Here is a 13,353-nt window from a genome sequence, read left to right on the forward strand (position 1 = left end):
GTTTTCAGAGCAGCAGCTGGAAGTTCCGTGTGGCTGGAGTAGAGGGCGAGTAGCAGTAGAGGCTGGTGGGAGATGAGTTTGGACAGGAGCGTGGCCTTGATCCTGGACAGAGCGGCGCCATGGACGGTGTTAGGTCAGACAGGTATGTGGCTGGCAGTGTGCTGGGCACAGCATTTCTCGAACTCCAGGGTGCTCATGAATCAAGATCGCATGAATCTTGTTAAAAGACAGCTTGAAGCAGCAGGTCTCAGGTGGAGCTGAGCTTCTGCGTGCCTAACAAACTCACAGCTGATGCTCGTGCTCTGGCCCCAGGGCCACAGTCTGAGTAGGGAGGTGGTGGAGGGCATCCTCTGCCTTGTGAGGAGGCTGCCACTGGTGCTCTATGCCCCTGGGTAGATGAGGCCTCTACTATCTTCTTGGGTGACCCCTCTCACCGTCCTCACAAAGAGGTCAGTCTTGTCAGTTGTTAGAGATTTGTTCACTCGACAAATGTGTACCCAGCTCCTGCTCTGGCTAAGCTTGTGCTGGATGCTGGGGATACAGAGAAAACTTGGAAATGCCACTTTCTGGCCCCTGTCACCACCATCTCTTGCCTCCAAAATGGTCTCTTTGCTTCCATTCTTGCTCCCTACCATCTATTCTCTGCCCAACGTCCAGAGCGAGTCCGGTCATGCTTCTCACCTGCTTGACATGCTCCATGTCTCTGTGATGCTAAAGGGGTACAGTCTGAACCCCTCATCACGGGGACGCAGGGCTGTTCCTCTCTGGTCGCAGCCCACGCTTCCCCGTTCTCACACCTGCAGGCCGCTCTGACCTTTCTGTCCCTTGAACACGACAAATTTATTCCTCTCTCAGAATATGATGGACTTAAATAATTTCTCTTGACTGGTTTCTTTTCACTTTTTAGATTTCAGCCAGAGGAAGATACAGGTTTTGCAGGACCATAATTTTTATACACCTTTGGGGCCCTTCTTTGAAGGAACGATATTAAATTACAAACACACAATTAGGTACAAGGCCGAGGAGGGGGCCCTGAAGGTGAAGCTTCATTGGCTTCATGGCAAATGGGCCTCTGGTTTTGTTTATTGTCACCTCCTCTGAGAAGCCTTCCCTGGTCACTTTCCTTAAAGCAGCCCTCTAATCTGGCTTCATCATGTTACTACTTTTATTTCTTTTATTGAATTCATCACAATTTGAAAGTGTATTTATTTATTTTTCTACTTCTTTCTCTCTACTTCTTTCAACTTATTAAGCTTCTTGAATGAGAATTTGACGTTCCACTTCCTTGCTTCTCATTCACTCTTCAACTCATCTTAGGAAACTGCTCTCCCTCCGATCACGCGAGACAGATTTCCGTGTTGCCATATCCAATATTTGCTTTTCTGTCTGCATTGTGCTTGATTGCCCTGTGACTTCTCACGCCGCTGGCCACTGGCTCCCCCGTTCTTGAAACCTCCTTCATTAGGTCTCCAGGAAGGCACTCCGCTGGTTCTCTTCCCACCTCTCTGGCCATCCTGTCCTTGCCCCCCTCCGAAGTTTCTCCTCCTCCTCTGGCGTATCCTTCAAGGGTGTTCTCTTCGGGGCTCAACCTTGGATCCGCCTGGCTGTGTTGCAGGCACTGCAAATGTGATATGTCCTCAACCGAGTTCACCCTCCCCACCCACACGCTGTTCCTCCTCGGTCTCATGTCCATGAAGATAGACAGCACCCCACCTCCAATCTCTGGGCCAGAAACCTGGCAGTCCTTCACTCCTCCCTTTCTATCAACCAGTATCTCACCTCACCAAGTTCTGTCCTTTCAATCTCCCAGATAACTCTCACAACCATCACTTTCCCTCCCTCCGCTCTGCCATGGTCCTCTGGCCGGAGAGGGACAGTTTCTGGAGGAGAGCAGCCTCCACCCCATTGAGCTGGAGCCTAAACCCAAGACAGGAAGGAACTAACTTAGGGGTGGAGCTGGGTGTGGGTGTGAGGGGTAGGTAGGGATGTGACTTCCTCAAAGACCCAGAGTGAGGAGCAACACGCACCCCCAGCTATGGGCCGCCTCCTCACCTCTCTCAGACCCCAGCAACACGGTCCCCCAAGGCATGGGGGCCCAACAGGAGAAAGAAACAAGGCCAGTCGCAGATGATCGGGCATCTTGGGCCCACGGGAGAGAGTGGAGGACCTGAGGTTATGGAGCAACAATTTTCAAATCTTCTGGTCTCAGGATCTTTTTTTTTTTTTTTTTAAATATATTTTATTGATTTTTTACAGAGAGGAAGGGAGAGAGATAGAGAGTCAGAAACATCGATGTGAGAGATACACCGATCAGCTGCCTCCTGCACATCTCCCACTGGGGATGTGCCCGCAACCCAGGTACATGCCCTCGACCGGAATCGAACCTGGGACCCTTGAGTCCGCAGGCCGACGCTCCATCCACTGAGCCAAACCGGCTTCGGCTCAGGATCTTTTTATATCGTGAAAATGTTTTGAGGGCCCCAGAGTGCTTTTGTTTACATGGATTATATCTATCATTGTTTACCATTTAAAAAATTAAAACTAAGACAGTATAAATAAAAATTGTTGCTTTTAAATATAAAAACCAATAACAAACTCATTGCATGTTAACACAAATAACGTTTTGAGTGAAAAATAACTAAAATTTCAAAACAAACATTTTAGGAAGAAGAGTGGAATTTATTTATATATTTTTTGCAAATCACTTTGATCTTGGGTTTGATAGAAGACAGCTGGATTCTCATAACTGCTTCTGCATTCAATCTGAGGTGATATGTCATTTTGAAAATCTGGCCTCACACAAATAGGTATCTGTAAAAGGAGGGATATTTTAATGTGATTTTCAGATAATTGGTGACACTATTTTTTCCACAAATGGTAGTTTCTTAAAGGTTAGCTGCACTGTGGAACCTGGATCAGATCAACAAGCTTTTTGTAATTTGTTACCCTGTGAGGCATTGGTTTATCTTATTCTTTGAGTTTTCTGCCTAGGCATAATTTTGAAATATCATGTCTTCCTTATTTGGAAAATATCTGTTCAATGAGTTATGCGGGTCTTCCAAATATTGCTCTTTCATTATAAGATATTCTAAAAGTTGCATTCATTAATATCACCACCAATCTCATCAGAAAATTCTTTAAGTATTGGAAAGCTGGAGATACAATTTCCCCCCAAAATTCTAATTTCCTTTGAAAGTTTGAATTTTATCATTGTCCATAAATACTGTTTGTTTCCCTTGAAGTGGCAGGTTTACTTATTCATATCTGAGAAAACGTCTGCCAGATACTCGTCTGAAAAACTTAATTTGAAAATAAAATAATTTTAAAAATATGTTTTTATTAAGCTTTAGAGAGAGAGAGGAAGGGTGAAGGAGAGAGATAGAAACATCAGTGATGAGAGAGAATCATCAATTGGCTGGCTCCTGAACGCCCCCTCCTGGGGATCGAGCCCCAAACCTAGGCATGTGCTCTAATGGGGAATTGAACCAGCGACCTCGTGGTTCATGGGTTGACACTCAACCACTGAGCCACACCAGCCAGGCCATAGTTTGCCATTTTTTCAAGTGATAATGATGATCCTCAGAAAAGTTCAGCTCACAACTCCAACAATCACATAAATGCTTTCCCTGAAGACAACCAATTTACTTCAGTTTGCAGCAGAAGTGTTTCATGTGGATTTCCCATTTTGAAATGGAATATTAAAAAGATGTATACTCAAGATTTAATAAAGTTAATCATATCCTTGCTTTACCAAGGGCATTTTAAAGTGACTTAAAATGAGATTGGCTTTCTTTTTCCTTTTTTTTTTTTAACTCTTGAGTACATGGCTGTAAAGAATTTGGCTGCTACTACAGTTTGGTGCTACTGCCTTGATTTATTCTAAGGATCCAGCAGTTTTGCAACATCAACGCAAATGTCAACACAGTGCAAAAGGCAAATAATGTCTTGGTATTTTGTAAAATATATTTTTATTGATTTCAGAGAGGAAGGGAGAGGGAGAGATAGAAACATCAATGATGAGACAGAATCATTAATCAGCCGCCTCCTGCATGCCCCCCACTGGGGACTAGGCCCGCAACCAGGACAGTGCCCTTTCCCAGAATCGAACCCACAACCCTTCAGTCTGCAGGCTGACGGTCTAGCCACTGAGCCAAACCAGCCAGGGCATCTTGGTATTAGTATGACAATAGTTTTGACCTCATGGATCCCCTAAAAGGTCTCCAAGATGTTCCTCTCTCCTCCTCATCTCTGTGGAGCCATTATCCTAGAGCTTAGGGATCAAATGGCGGAGCTCCAGCTAGCAGTGGGAAAGGTCCAATGGCACAAAACTATGTAATTCAAATCAACTATGTAACTCACAGTATGACTCGCGGGTGAGTTTTTTTTTTTTTTTTTAAAGGAACCACAATGATTTATTGGAATAATGGAAGCTACATTTATTTAACTTAACATAGATAAACCACCACCACAGTAAATAGAGCAAAGCACAAAATTTTTTCTCAATCAACAAAATTCCAATTAGAACCAGTTGTTTCTTAAAACTCACCTGTTTTAGTATCTATAGCAGTGGTTCTCAACCTGTGGGTCGCGACCCCTTTGGGGGTCGAACGACCCTTTCACAGGGGTCACCTAAGACCATCGGAAAACACATATATAATTACATATTGTTTTTGTGATTAATCACTGTGCTTTAATGATGTTCAATTTGCAACAATGAAAATACATCCTGCATATCAGATATTTACATTACGATTCATAACAGTAACAAAATTACAGTTATGAAGGAGCAACGAAAATAATTTTATGGTTGGGGGTCACCACAACATGAGGAACTGTATTAAAGGGTTGCGGCATTCGGAAGGTTGAGAACCACTGATCTATAGGCTTCTTCAAGTGTTTCCACTGCTGAAACAGCTGCTATTGATTTCATGGAATCTCAGATGTAGTCCCTTGGAAAATTATTTTATTTATTTATTTTTTTAAATGTTTTATTGATTTTTTACAGAGAGGAAGGGAGAGAGATAGAGAGTTAGAAACATCGATGAGAGAGAAACATCGATCAGCTGCCTCCTGCACATCTCCCACTGGGGATGTGCCCACAACCAAGGTACATGCCCTTGACCGGAATCGAACCTGGGACCTTTCAGTCCGCAGGCTGACGCTCTATCCACTGAGCCAAACCGGTTTCAGCCCTTGGAAAATTATTTTATGTAGAAAGAAAATAAATGCTGCCTATTAATTGGAAGATGCCATTGATTTTTTTTTTTTTAATGTGCAAAATGGGAGTCTTAGAATAGATGAAATAAGATCGTCCCCTGTTGGCCCTTCATTAACCAGAATCCCTGTGTGGTCTTCCAGGCACAAGCAGGACACGGTAGCCAGCTGCCTTTTCTAGCCCCGAAGCAATGGAGACGAATGATTCTCGCGTGGACTCCGAGTTCCGGTACACCCTCTTCCCGATCTTTTACAGTGTCATCTTTGTGGTGGGGGTCATCGCCAATAGCTACGTGCTGTGGGTCTTTGCCCGCCTGTACCCTTCCAAAAAACTCAACGAGATCAAGATCTTCATGGTGAACCTCACCATGGCCGACCTGCTCTTCTTGGTCACCCTGCCCCTGTGGATCACCTACTACTACCACCAGGGCAACTGGATTCTCCCGGCGTTCCTGTGCAACGTGGCTGGCTGCTTCTTCTTCATCAACACCTACTGCTCGGTGGCTTTCCTGGCCGTCATCACGTACAACCGCTTCCAGGCCGTGACGCGGCCCATCAAGACCGCTCAGGCTACTACCCGGACGCGCGGCATCTTGTTGTCCCTGATCATCTGGGTGTCTATTGTGGCCGCTGCGTCCTACTTCTTTGTCCTGGACTCCACCAACGTGGTGCCCAACAAGACCGGCTCCGGCAACGTCACTCGCTGCTTTGAACATTATGAGAAAGGCAGCAAACCGGTCCTCATCATTCACATCTTTCTCGTGTTTGCCTTCTTCCTTGTCTTCCTCATCATCTTCTTCTGCAACCTGATCATCATCCGCACGCTGCTCCTGCAGCCCGTGCAGCTGCAGCGCAACGTGGAAGTCAAGCGCCGGGCGCTGTGGATGGTCTGCACGGTCCTGGCGGTGTTCATCATCTGCTTTGTGCCTCACCATGTTGTACAGCTGCCCTGGACCCTGGCCGAGCTGGGCTTCCAGAACAGCGACTTCCACCAGGCTATTAACGATGCACATCAGGTCACCCTCTGCCTCCTTAGCACCAACTGTGTCTTAGACCCCGTCATCTACTGTTTCCTCACCAAGAAGTTCCGCAAGCACCTTACCGAGAAGTTCCAGAGCATGCGCAGCAGTCGGAAATGCCCCCTGACCACCATGGACACGGGCACCGAAGTGGTCTTGCCGCTCAACCACGTGCCTGCCAATTCCCTCAAAAAGTAGCCTCTGCCTGATGGGGCCAGGCCCAGAGGCATGGACATCATGACTGACTTGGGGGAAGAAGAGGTATTTGATGTGGTCTGGGCACATCTTTCCTGGGTGCTCGGGGCCCATGAGATATGGAGGCTACCTCCATAAGGTGGGGATGATGGAAGAGCCAGACTGCTAGAAATCCCAAACCTGAATGAGCCCCTTGAGTCCCCTTTGGACATCTGCCATAGGAAACTTGGCTGGTGGCTTTAGCCAGGGGCAGACCTTGGGGACAGACTTTGAGCCACCCAGTGCACCCTGCTAGGGCAGCACCCCAAGTGCATATGACTTAAACTTTGGAGCAACCACTCCCTTCATCACTGTAAAGGCAGAGAAGGGGGTTTGGGGAAAGGGACACTCCCTTGGCAACATGGCAGTACCTTTGGGGCAGACTTTTGAGCTATGATGCCACCCTGTCTCCACCCACAGGCACAAGGCCTTTGTGACACTTCTTAGGGTGGCTCAGTGAAAACTTCTCCCAACTCACCCAACACCCGAATGGCGACCAGAGAAGATAACACGTGCATAGACCTAACGCTAGGATGGGGGGCTTGTGTCCTAAGGCAGAGGTGTCTCCCTGCGTGGACCTCGCGTCAGGCCTGGCTCAGCTCTGGGGGAGAGACACAATCGCCGTATCCATCTGTCTGTGCAGAGACCTTGATAAAGTACCTCCTGTCGGGCAGCAAAGGCCCCTCAGGGCGAAACTCTGATCATCCAGGGCACCACGATGCCCAGGGGATTCCATGGGAGTGGGAGCCTAGGCTGGTCTCCCCCCTGCCTCTTTTTCTAGGGAACCCCCTCCTAATTTAGCTTCTAGGAGGTGGGAGGAGCAGTTATGGTTTCTAGGGCCAGCAGGCACTGTGAGTTCTGGGTGCAGAAGAGAAGTGTCCACTTCTCGACGATCTCTAGATGCCTGCTTGTGATTTTCAGCAAATGCATTCAAATGAGCCTCCTCTTGCACCCTGAGCTGAGTACCACCGTCTGAATCTGGCAGCCTCAGACCCAGGGCTCGGAGGAGCCCTCTCTGGCTTCCAGGGCCTTATGGGCCTTTAAGGAGATCTTCTTCCCTCCCAGACAGTGTCCCCATACAGTTGGGATCCTTGATTTCTGTCTACTGGGCAAGCGCTGGATGGATGATTTTTATAACTGCCTCCCAATGGGCCAGTAACGCGCTTGGGTCTGCAGTTGTAGCTGTGGGCTGGCCTTACCTGATGGTGACCAGGTAGTGCGGCTTCCTGGAGCTTTGGTGTCACAGAGACCCAGTTTCCACTCATGGCTTTGTCACTTCCTGCTGAGAACTTTGAGCTGAATTTCCTACCTCATAGAGTTGTTCTGAGCAGCGAAGTAAGTTGCTGAGTCAGACACCACTCGGTCAGGGTGCCTTCTCATCCAAGTTTCTCTCTTTTTCTGAGAATTTGTTCCCCTCCGTCCTCCTATAGGAGTTGAATGGATGAGAGGTGAACATCTGGCTCTAGCTGGGCCGGTCAGGAATTCAAATGAGCCTCCTCTTGCACCCTGAGCTGAGTACCGCAGCTCTCTCAGGAATAAGTAGCAAGAGTCAGGGATGCTATTTCAGGCTCCGCAAGTCACTCACCTGAAGGTATAGAAACCCTGGAGCTGTGAGTGTGTGCGCATCTACATGTGTGTGTCTGTCTGTGTGTATGTGCTGGGGTTGAGAGGGTGGCGGAGACGGCCACCGACATGCGTGTACTAGAGAAAATGGCTCTGTTTAGAGGGAAGCTGGGGATGTGCAGAGCAAAGCAGAGACAGAGGGCCCCGGAACCTGGAGAGAGGAGCGGGTGGTGCTTCCAGGGCCCTGCCGCTCTCCTCCTCCAGGCCACGCCCTTCTTGAGGCACAACTGCACTTTTTCCTTTGGGGCCTGTGAGAGTTCCTTGTGAGGAAATCTTCCCTTATCTTGCTTGAGCTGATTTGAGTCATTGATTACTTGCAACTAAATGAGCTCCGAACGAGATAAATGCTTACATGCTAAAACAGTGTTTCTTGAATTTCAGTGATTTATGTACCCCCCACCCCCTTGAAGTTTTTACAGTGTCTATGTACCAGCTATATATTTACTCAATAAATATTTTTCTTTAAATTGGGTCACTTTTTAAAAACTTAAATTGTAAAAAAGTATGTTTTATAACTAAACTAGAGGCCCGGTGCATGAATTTTGTGCACCGGAGGGTGTGTGTGTGTGTGTGTGTGTGTGTCCCTCAGCCAAGCCTGCATCCTCTCACAATCCAGTACCCCTTGGGTAGGGTCCCTAGGCCTGGCTGGAAACAGGGCCTATCAGGGCTTTCCTTCCCCTGGCTGCCTGCAGCTGGCCCTGCCCCCACCCCTGTCACAGCTTGCCATCTGTGTGGTGCTGTCCTCCCCTCCCCCACCACTGGTCGCCTCCCTCTGTAGGTGACAGGTGTGGGGTGTGATCACTTGGCTGGCCTGGGTCTTCCTCTGCAGGGCAATTGCAGGCTGGCCCTGCACACCTGCCACAGCATTGCTGGTCATTGGCCTGGGCCTCCCTCTTTGGGGCAATTAATCGTGGAGCCCCCTCCCCATTGATCTGTGGGGCGATTGTGGGGCAATGGTGGAGCCCTCCGACCAATCACATAGCACCTGCCTTGGCTGGCCTGGGGCCAGTGTGTGTCATAGCATGGTCGTCCGGAAGGTCGTCCGGATGGTCATTCTGCTGTTCGGTCGACTTGCATATTACGCTTTTATTATTATAGATTGTGAACAAAAAACTAATGCCGCCTGCCATCCATAGAAAATAAATGTAAACCGAAAGCATAACTCTTAAAATAAAAATGTTCTTGGTATCCTGTCTAAAGTCACCTCATACTCCCCAGGGACTTGCATAATACACATTGGGAAACACTGCCGTGATGCGTGTCAAGTGCATGGTGTCGGCATTCACTGAGTGCTCAATACAGAGTAAGTCTGAGCTCTTTTCTGGTTTTTGCGGTGCGAGGAATCACAAACAACAAAGTTTCCTGAGACACCCCGTACAAGGCGGTGTGGGAAGTTCTGCACGGGAACCAGCGCAAGCGATGGAAGTTTTTGGAGACAGTGGAGCTGCAGGTCAGCTTGAAGAACTATGAGCCTCAGGAGGACAAACTTGGGCACTGCCAGGCTGAAGTCCACTCCCTGCCCCAAGTTCTCCACATGTTCCTTGGAGGACCAGCAGCACTGCAATGAGGTCAAGGCCATGGATATCCCCCGCATGAACAGCGAGGCACTGAAGAAACTGAACAAGAGTAAGAAACTAGTCAAGGAGCTGGCCAAGAAGTATGATGCCTTTTTGGCTTCAGAGTCTCCTCTGACCAAGCAGATCTACAAATCCTGGGCCCAGGCCTGCATAAGGCTAGCAAGTTCTCTTCCTCTTGACCCACAATGAGAACGTGGTGGTCAAAGTTGATGAAGTGAAAGCCACAATCAAGTTTCAGATGACGAAGGTGCTGTGTCTGGCGGTGGCTGTCGGCCATGTGAAGATGACAGATGATGAGTTTGCGTACAACATCCATTTAGCTGTCAATTTCTTGGTGTCATTGCTGAAAAAGAACTGGTAGAAAGTCCGGGCTTTGCACATCAACAGCACCATGGGCAAGCCCCAGAGCCAGTACTAAGGCACAGCTTAATAAACCATGCTGCTACCATAAAAAAAAAAAAAAAAAAAAAGAGTAAGTCTCACAGCCCTGAGATGGTAACTTCTCATCACCCCCTTGCTTCTCCCAGAATGTTGTCTGGACAGATCCCACTCATACCCAGGGCCCATGGAGGAATATTTTAGTTGTAGCCCATGCTACAGCCCTGCTGATCTCCTCACCACTCTGCATATAGCCATGTTTACTTCCCCTGTGACTTCTGCTTGGTTGTGACCTCAGATGCTCTCTCTTCTTTTTGACCTAGCCCAGAACACTTCTGATAGGCAACCTTCCCTGAGGCCTCTAGGCAGGGTCATTGGCTTTCTTCTAACAGCACTTTAGGGCTGAAGGGTCTAACTTTTTTATGCCTTAATTCCTATGAAGTTTATCCATTTGAATGTCCACCTTCCCCTTCCTGGGGCAGGAACTGAATCTTGTTCATCAGTGTATCTACAGTTTCTCACAGAAGGCCTGGGATTGAGATCGGTCTGTCTCCAAAGCTTACTGCTTTTCCAGAGTATAGCATAAACAGACATATTGCGTTTACATGCACTTAGTTTGAAAGGGTTTAACAGACTCTTCAAGGAGAGGTGGAGAAGGAATTTAATAATACATATCCTTCCAAAGTTCTAGGTTCATACTTAAGGGACGATGTCAGTGATTTTCAGAGGATCAGAACATTTTGGAACAGGGTGGGTCCAATCAATCCCTTGATCTTACTAGGGGAATAGGGGACTCAGAGGGACCAAGTGATTGCAGAAATTACACAGCATGGAACTGCAGGGAATATAGAATTGGCTGCTGATCTGTGTCTCTCACTTCTTGCAATGGTGACAGGGATTATAGGAAAAGTTGATTTATAATTCTTTCGAAGAAGCATCACCAGTCAGGAATTCCAAGCCATCTTATACGTTAAGAAGGCCTTATCCTGTATCTCCCCCTGATTTCAACTTTCACCTCCGGGAACTTCCAGTGATCTCAGTTAGAGAATGCTGTGCAGACAAGACCTGGTCCCTTGAGATGAGTCATAGACTATAGAATGATAAGTGTAGGTCACAGTTGACTAGAACTGGGCATGTTTATGCCAGTTTTTACTCATCTATGTTATATCTGTGCTTGAGACCTAAGGCTAAAAAAGGTATAATAAAACCCTCTTATAAAATAGCTGTTTTTGTGTGTGTGCAGACTTGTATTTCTGTAATACAAATTATGCTTCCCCTGAAATTCTGCCAGGAAGCCACCCTTCCACCTACCCAGTCATCCATCTATCAGTCTGTGCTTCCATCTACCCATCCATCTATCCGTGCATGCATGCATCCATCCATCCAGGTATCCAACAAACATCTATGGAGCACCATTTTGGTCCAGTAACTATGCTTAGCACAGTTTTCATTTGCTGTCTCAGATTCTACCTGAAAGGTAGGTGATTCCATCCCTGTAGAAAAAGATAAAATAAATAAGGACCCGAGCCAACTGAACCTGACAGTGGCTGCCTCCCACGTACGTGGTACAGAGGAAAGGGAACTACTTTTTGTTGAGCCCCAGATAGTTGCTTGCCATTTTCACAAATCTTATCTCATGAGTCCTCACAACCACTGTACAGAACTGAAATTTTCATACCATTTTACAGATGGGGAAATGGAGGCTCTGACATGTTCTGTGACTTGTAAAGATAAAAGAGCTGGAAAGTGGCAGAATCAAAAAAACCAAAACACAGGGTAGGTCCAATCCCTTTATCTTACTACGGGGAATATGGGACTCAGATCTGCCTTAGTAAATATGGGTCCCTTCCCTTTGCTCCTCTCCCCAGGTGATTGCTCTCTTGCTCAAGCCCCCCTAGGCCCTATCCTAGTGTTGGTGTGTGCTGGGATAGGAGTCTCTCAAGGACAATAGCAGCTGGCGAGGGGCCCTGCCTCACTGTTTCCAGCTTCCTGCTTGAGCTGGGGGCTCTTGTGCTCCCCATGCAGGCTGAAGTCCCAGCAGCAATGACTTCCTTCCAGGGTGAGGCTTCTGTGGTCACTCAGGGAGGGCACTCCTACAGGTGGGTAGAGTACGTGGATGCAGTGTTTCGAAACCTTTTGAGGCTAGAATGTCATTGTCGCTGAAGCTAGAAGGCGCATTAAGTAGCCACGCTGATCCTGACATCTCTGTAAGAGGAGGGAAAGGGGTGAACACCGACTGCTTATTGTGTCCCAGGCACTGTGAGGGGAACTTCATGTCATTACCTGTGGACAGAACTGACTCTTCCCTCGGTTTGAACTACTTCCCCCCCCCGCCCCCTCCCCCCCATATCTGTATGGCTTATTTCCTTGACTCCTTCAAGGCTTTATTCAAATGTCCCCTTCTCAGTGAGGTCTTGACCACCTCATTAAAAACAGAAGCTTAGAAAGTGAAGTGACTCCTCAAGGCCAGACACTGCACGGCTGGGTCTGTCTGGCTCCTTGCACTTCCTATTCTACACTGACTTCCTCTGTAGGGGTCTCCTTCATGACACAGGTTGTGAAGGTCCATGTCCTTCATCGTCCAGACAAGAAAAGCAAGTATCAAAAAGGTGAAATGACTTACTCAACGTCACACAGGCAATAACTTGTTAGAATTAGGAGGCATAGATCTTTTATTACCTGCATTTTGCAAGACACTTCTCTTATATATGTTTTTGTCTGAGTGCATGTTTTTTTTCTCTTTAATCACCATTCTCCAGTCTCATCCCCCAACTGTTCTAGAGTGTTCGATATCCTTGACTTTTCTGTATCCTTTTCTGTGTGTATTCATTTCACATTTACATAAAAGACATGATTTACATATATTGGGTGATGGACCTCATTTTGTCTTATTCCTCCCCCTCCTCCCCCTCACTCACCATTGTTTTTACAATTTAACGATGTTGAAGTGCGTACATCTGCGTCATGGATGCCAACCTCTGCTCCATCACCCCCCACCGTGTGCATCTACATTTTGCTTACCTATTCCTCTGGCAATGGGCAGTTAGACTGCCTTCAACTGCCTTTTTTATACACGATGCTGTGAGGAGCTGCTTTCTCATGTTTCCCTAAGGATCAATGTAAGACTATCTCTGGTATATATACCCTAGGAGTGACATTCCTAGGTCATAGCTTACACCTATACTTGACTGGAAGAAGAACTGACAAATAAATCACTTCTGAAATGGCTGCACTAGTCCACACTCACCCCCATCCATAGTTACATGAGAGTTCCTACTTCCTCAATTCCCCACCCACCTTTGCCTTGT

The 13,353-nt window shown here is 47.3% G+C and overlaps 1 protein-coding gene and 1 pseudogene across 2 annotated transcripts; both read left to right on the top strand.

The window, feature by feature from the left end:
• The first annotated feature begins 5,390 nt into the window (after positions 1–5,390).
• On the top strand, positions 5,391–10,110 carry PTAFR (platelet activating factor receptor). Its single transcript, XM_081085754.1, has one exon. The coding sequence runs from the start codon at positions 5,406–5,408 to the stop codon at positions 6,429–6,431; it is 1,026 nt and encodes a 341-aa protein (XP_080941880.1). The 5' UTR covers positions 5,391–5,405; the 3' UTR covers positions 6,432–10,110.
• Positions 9,683–10,085, top strand: LOC308515183 (large ribosomal subunit protein uL1-like; annotated as a pseudogene). The gene has a single exon. The product of its transcript is annotated as a large ribosomal subunit protein uL1-like (transcript).
• Positions 10,111–13,353: the final 3,243 nt, after the last annotated feature.

This window comes from Myotis nattereri (assembly GCF_964212035.1).
Source record: "Myotis nattereri genome assembly, chromosome: 3".
Classification (NCBI taxonomy): Eukaryota; Metazoa; Chordata; class Mammalia; order Chiroptera; family Vespertilionidae; genus Myotis; species Myotis nattereri.

Excerpts from the sequence above, each read along its gene's own strand:
- PTAFR (XM_081085754.1), top strand. The coding sequence starts at position 5,406 with ATGGAGACGAATGATTCTCGCGTGGACTCCGAGTTCCGGTACACCCTC.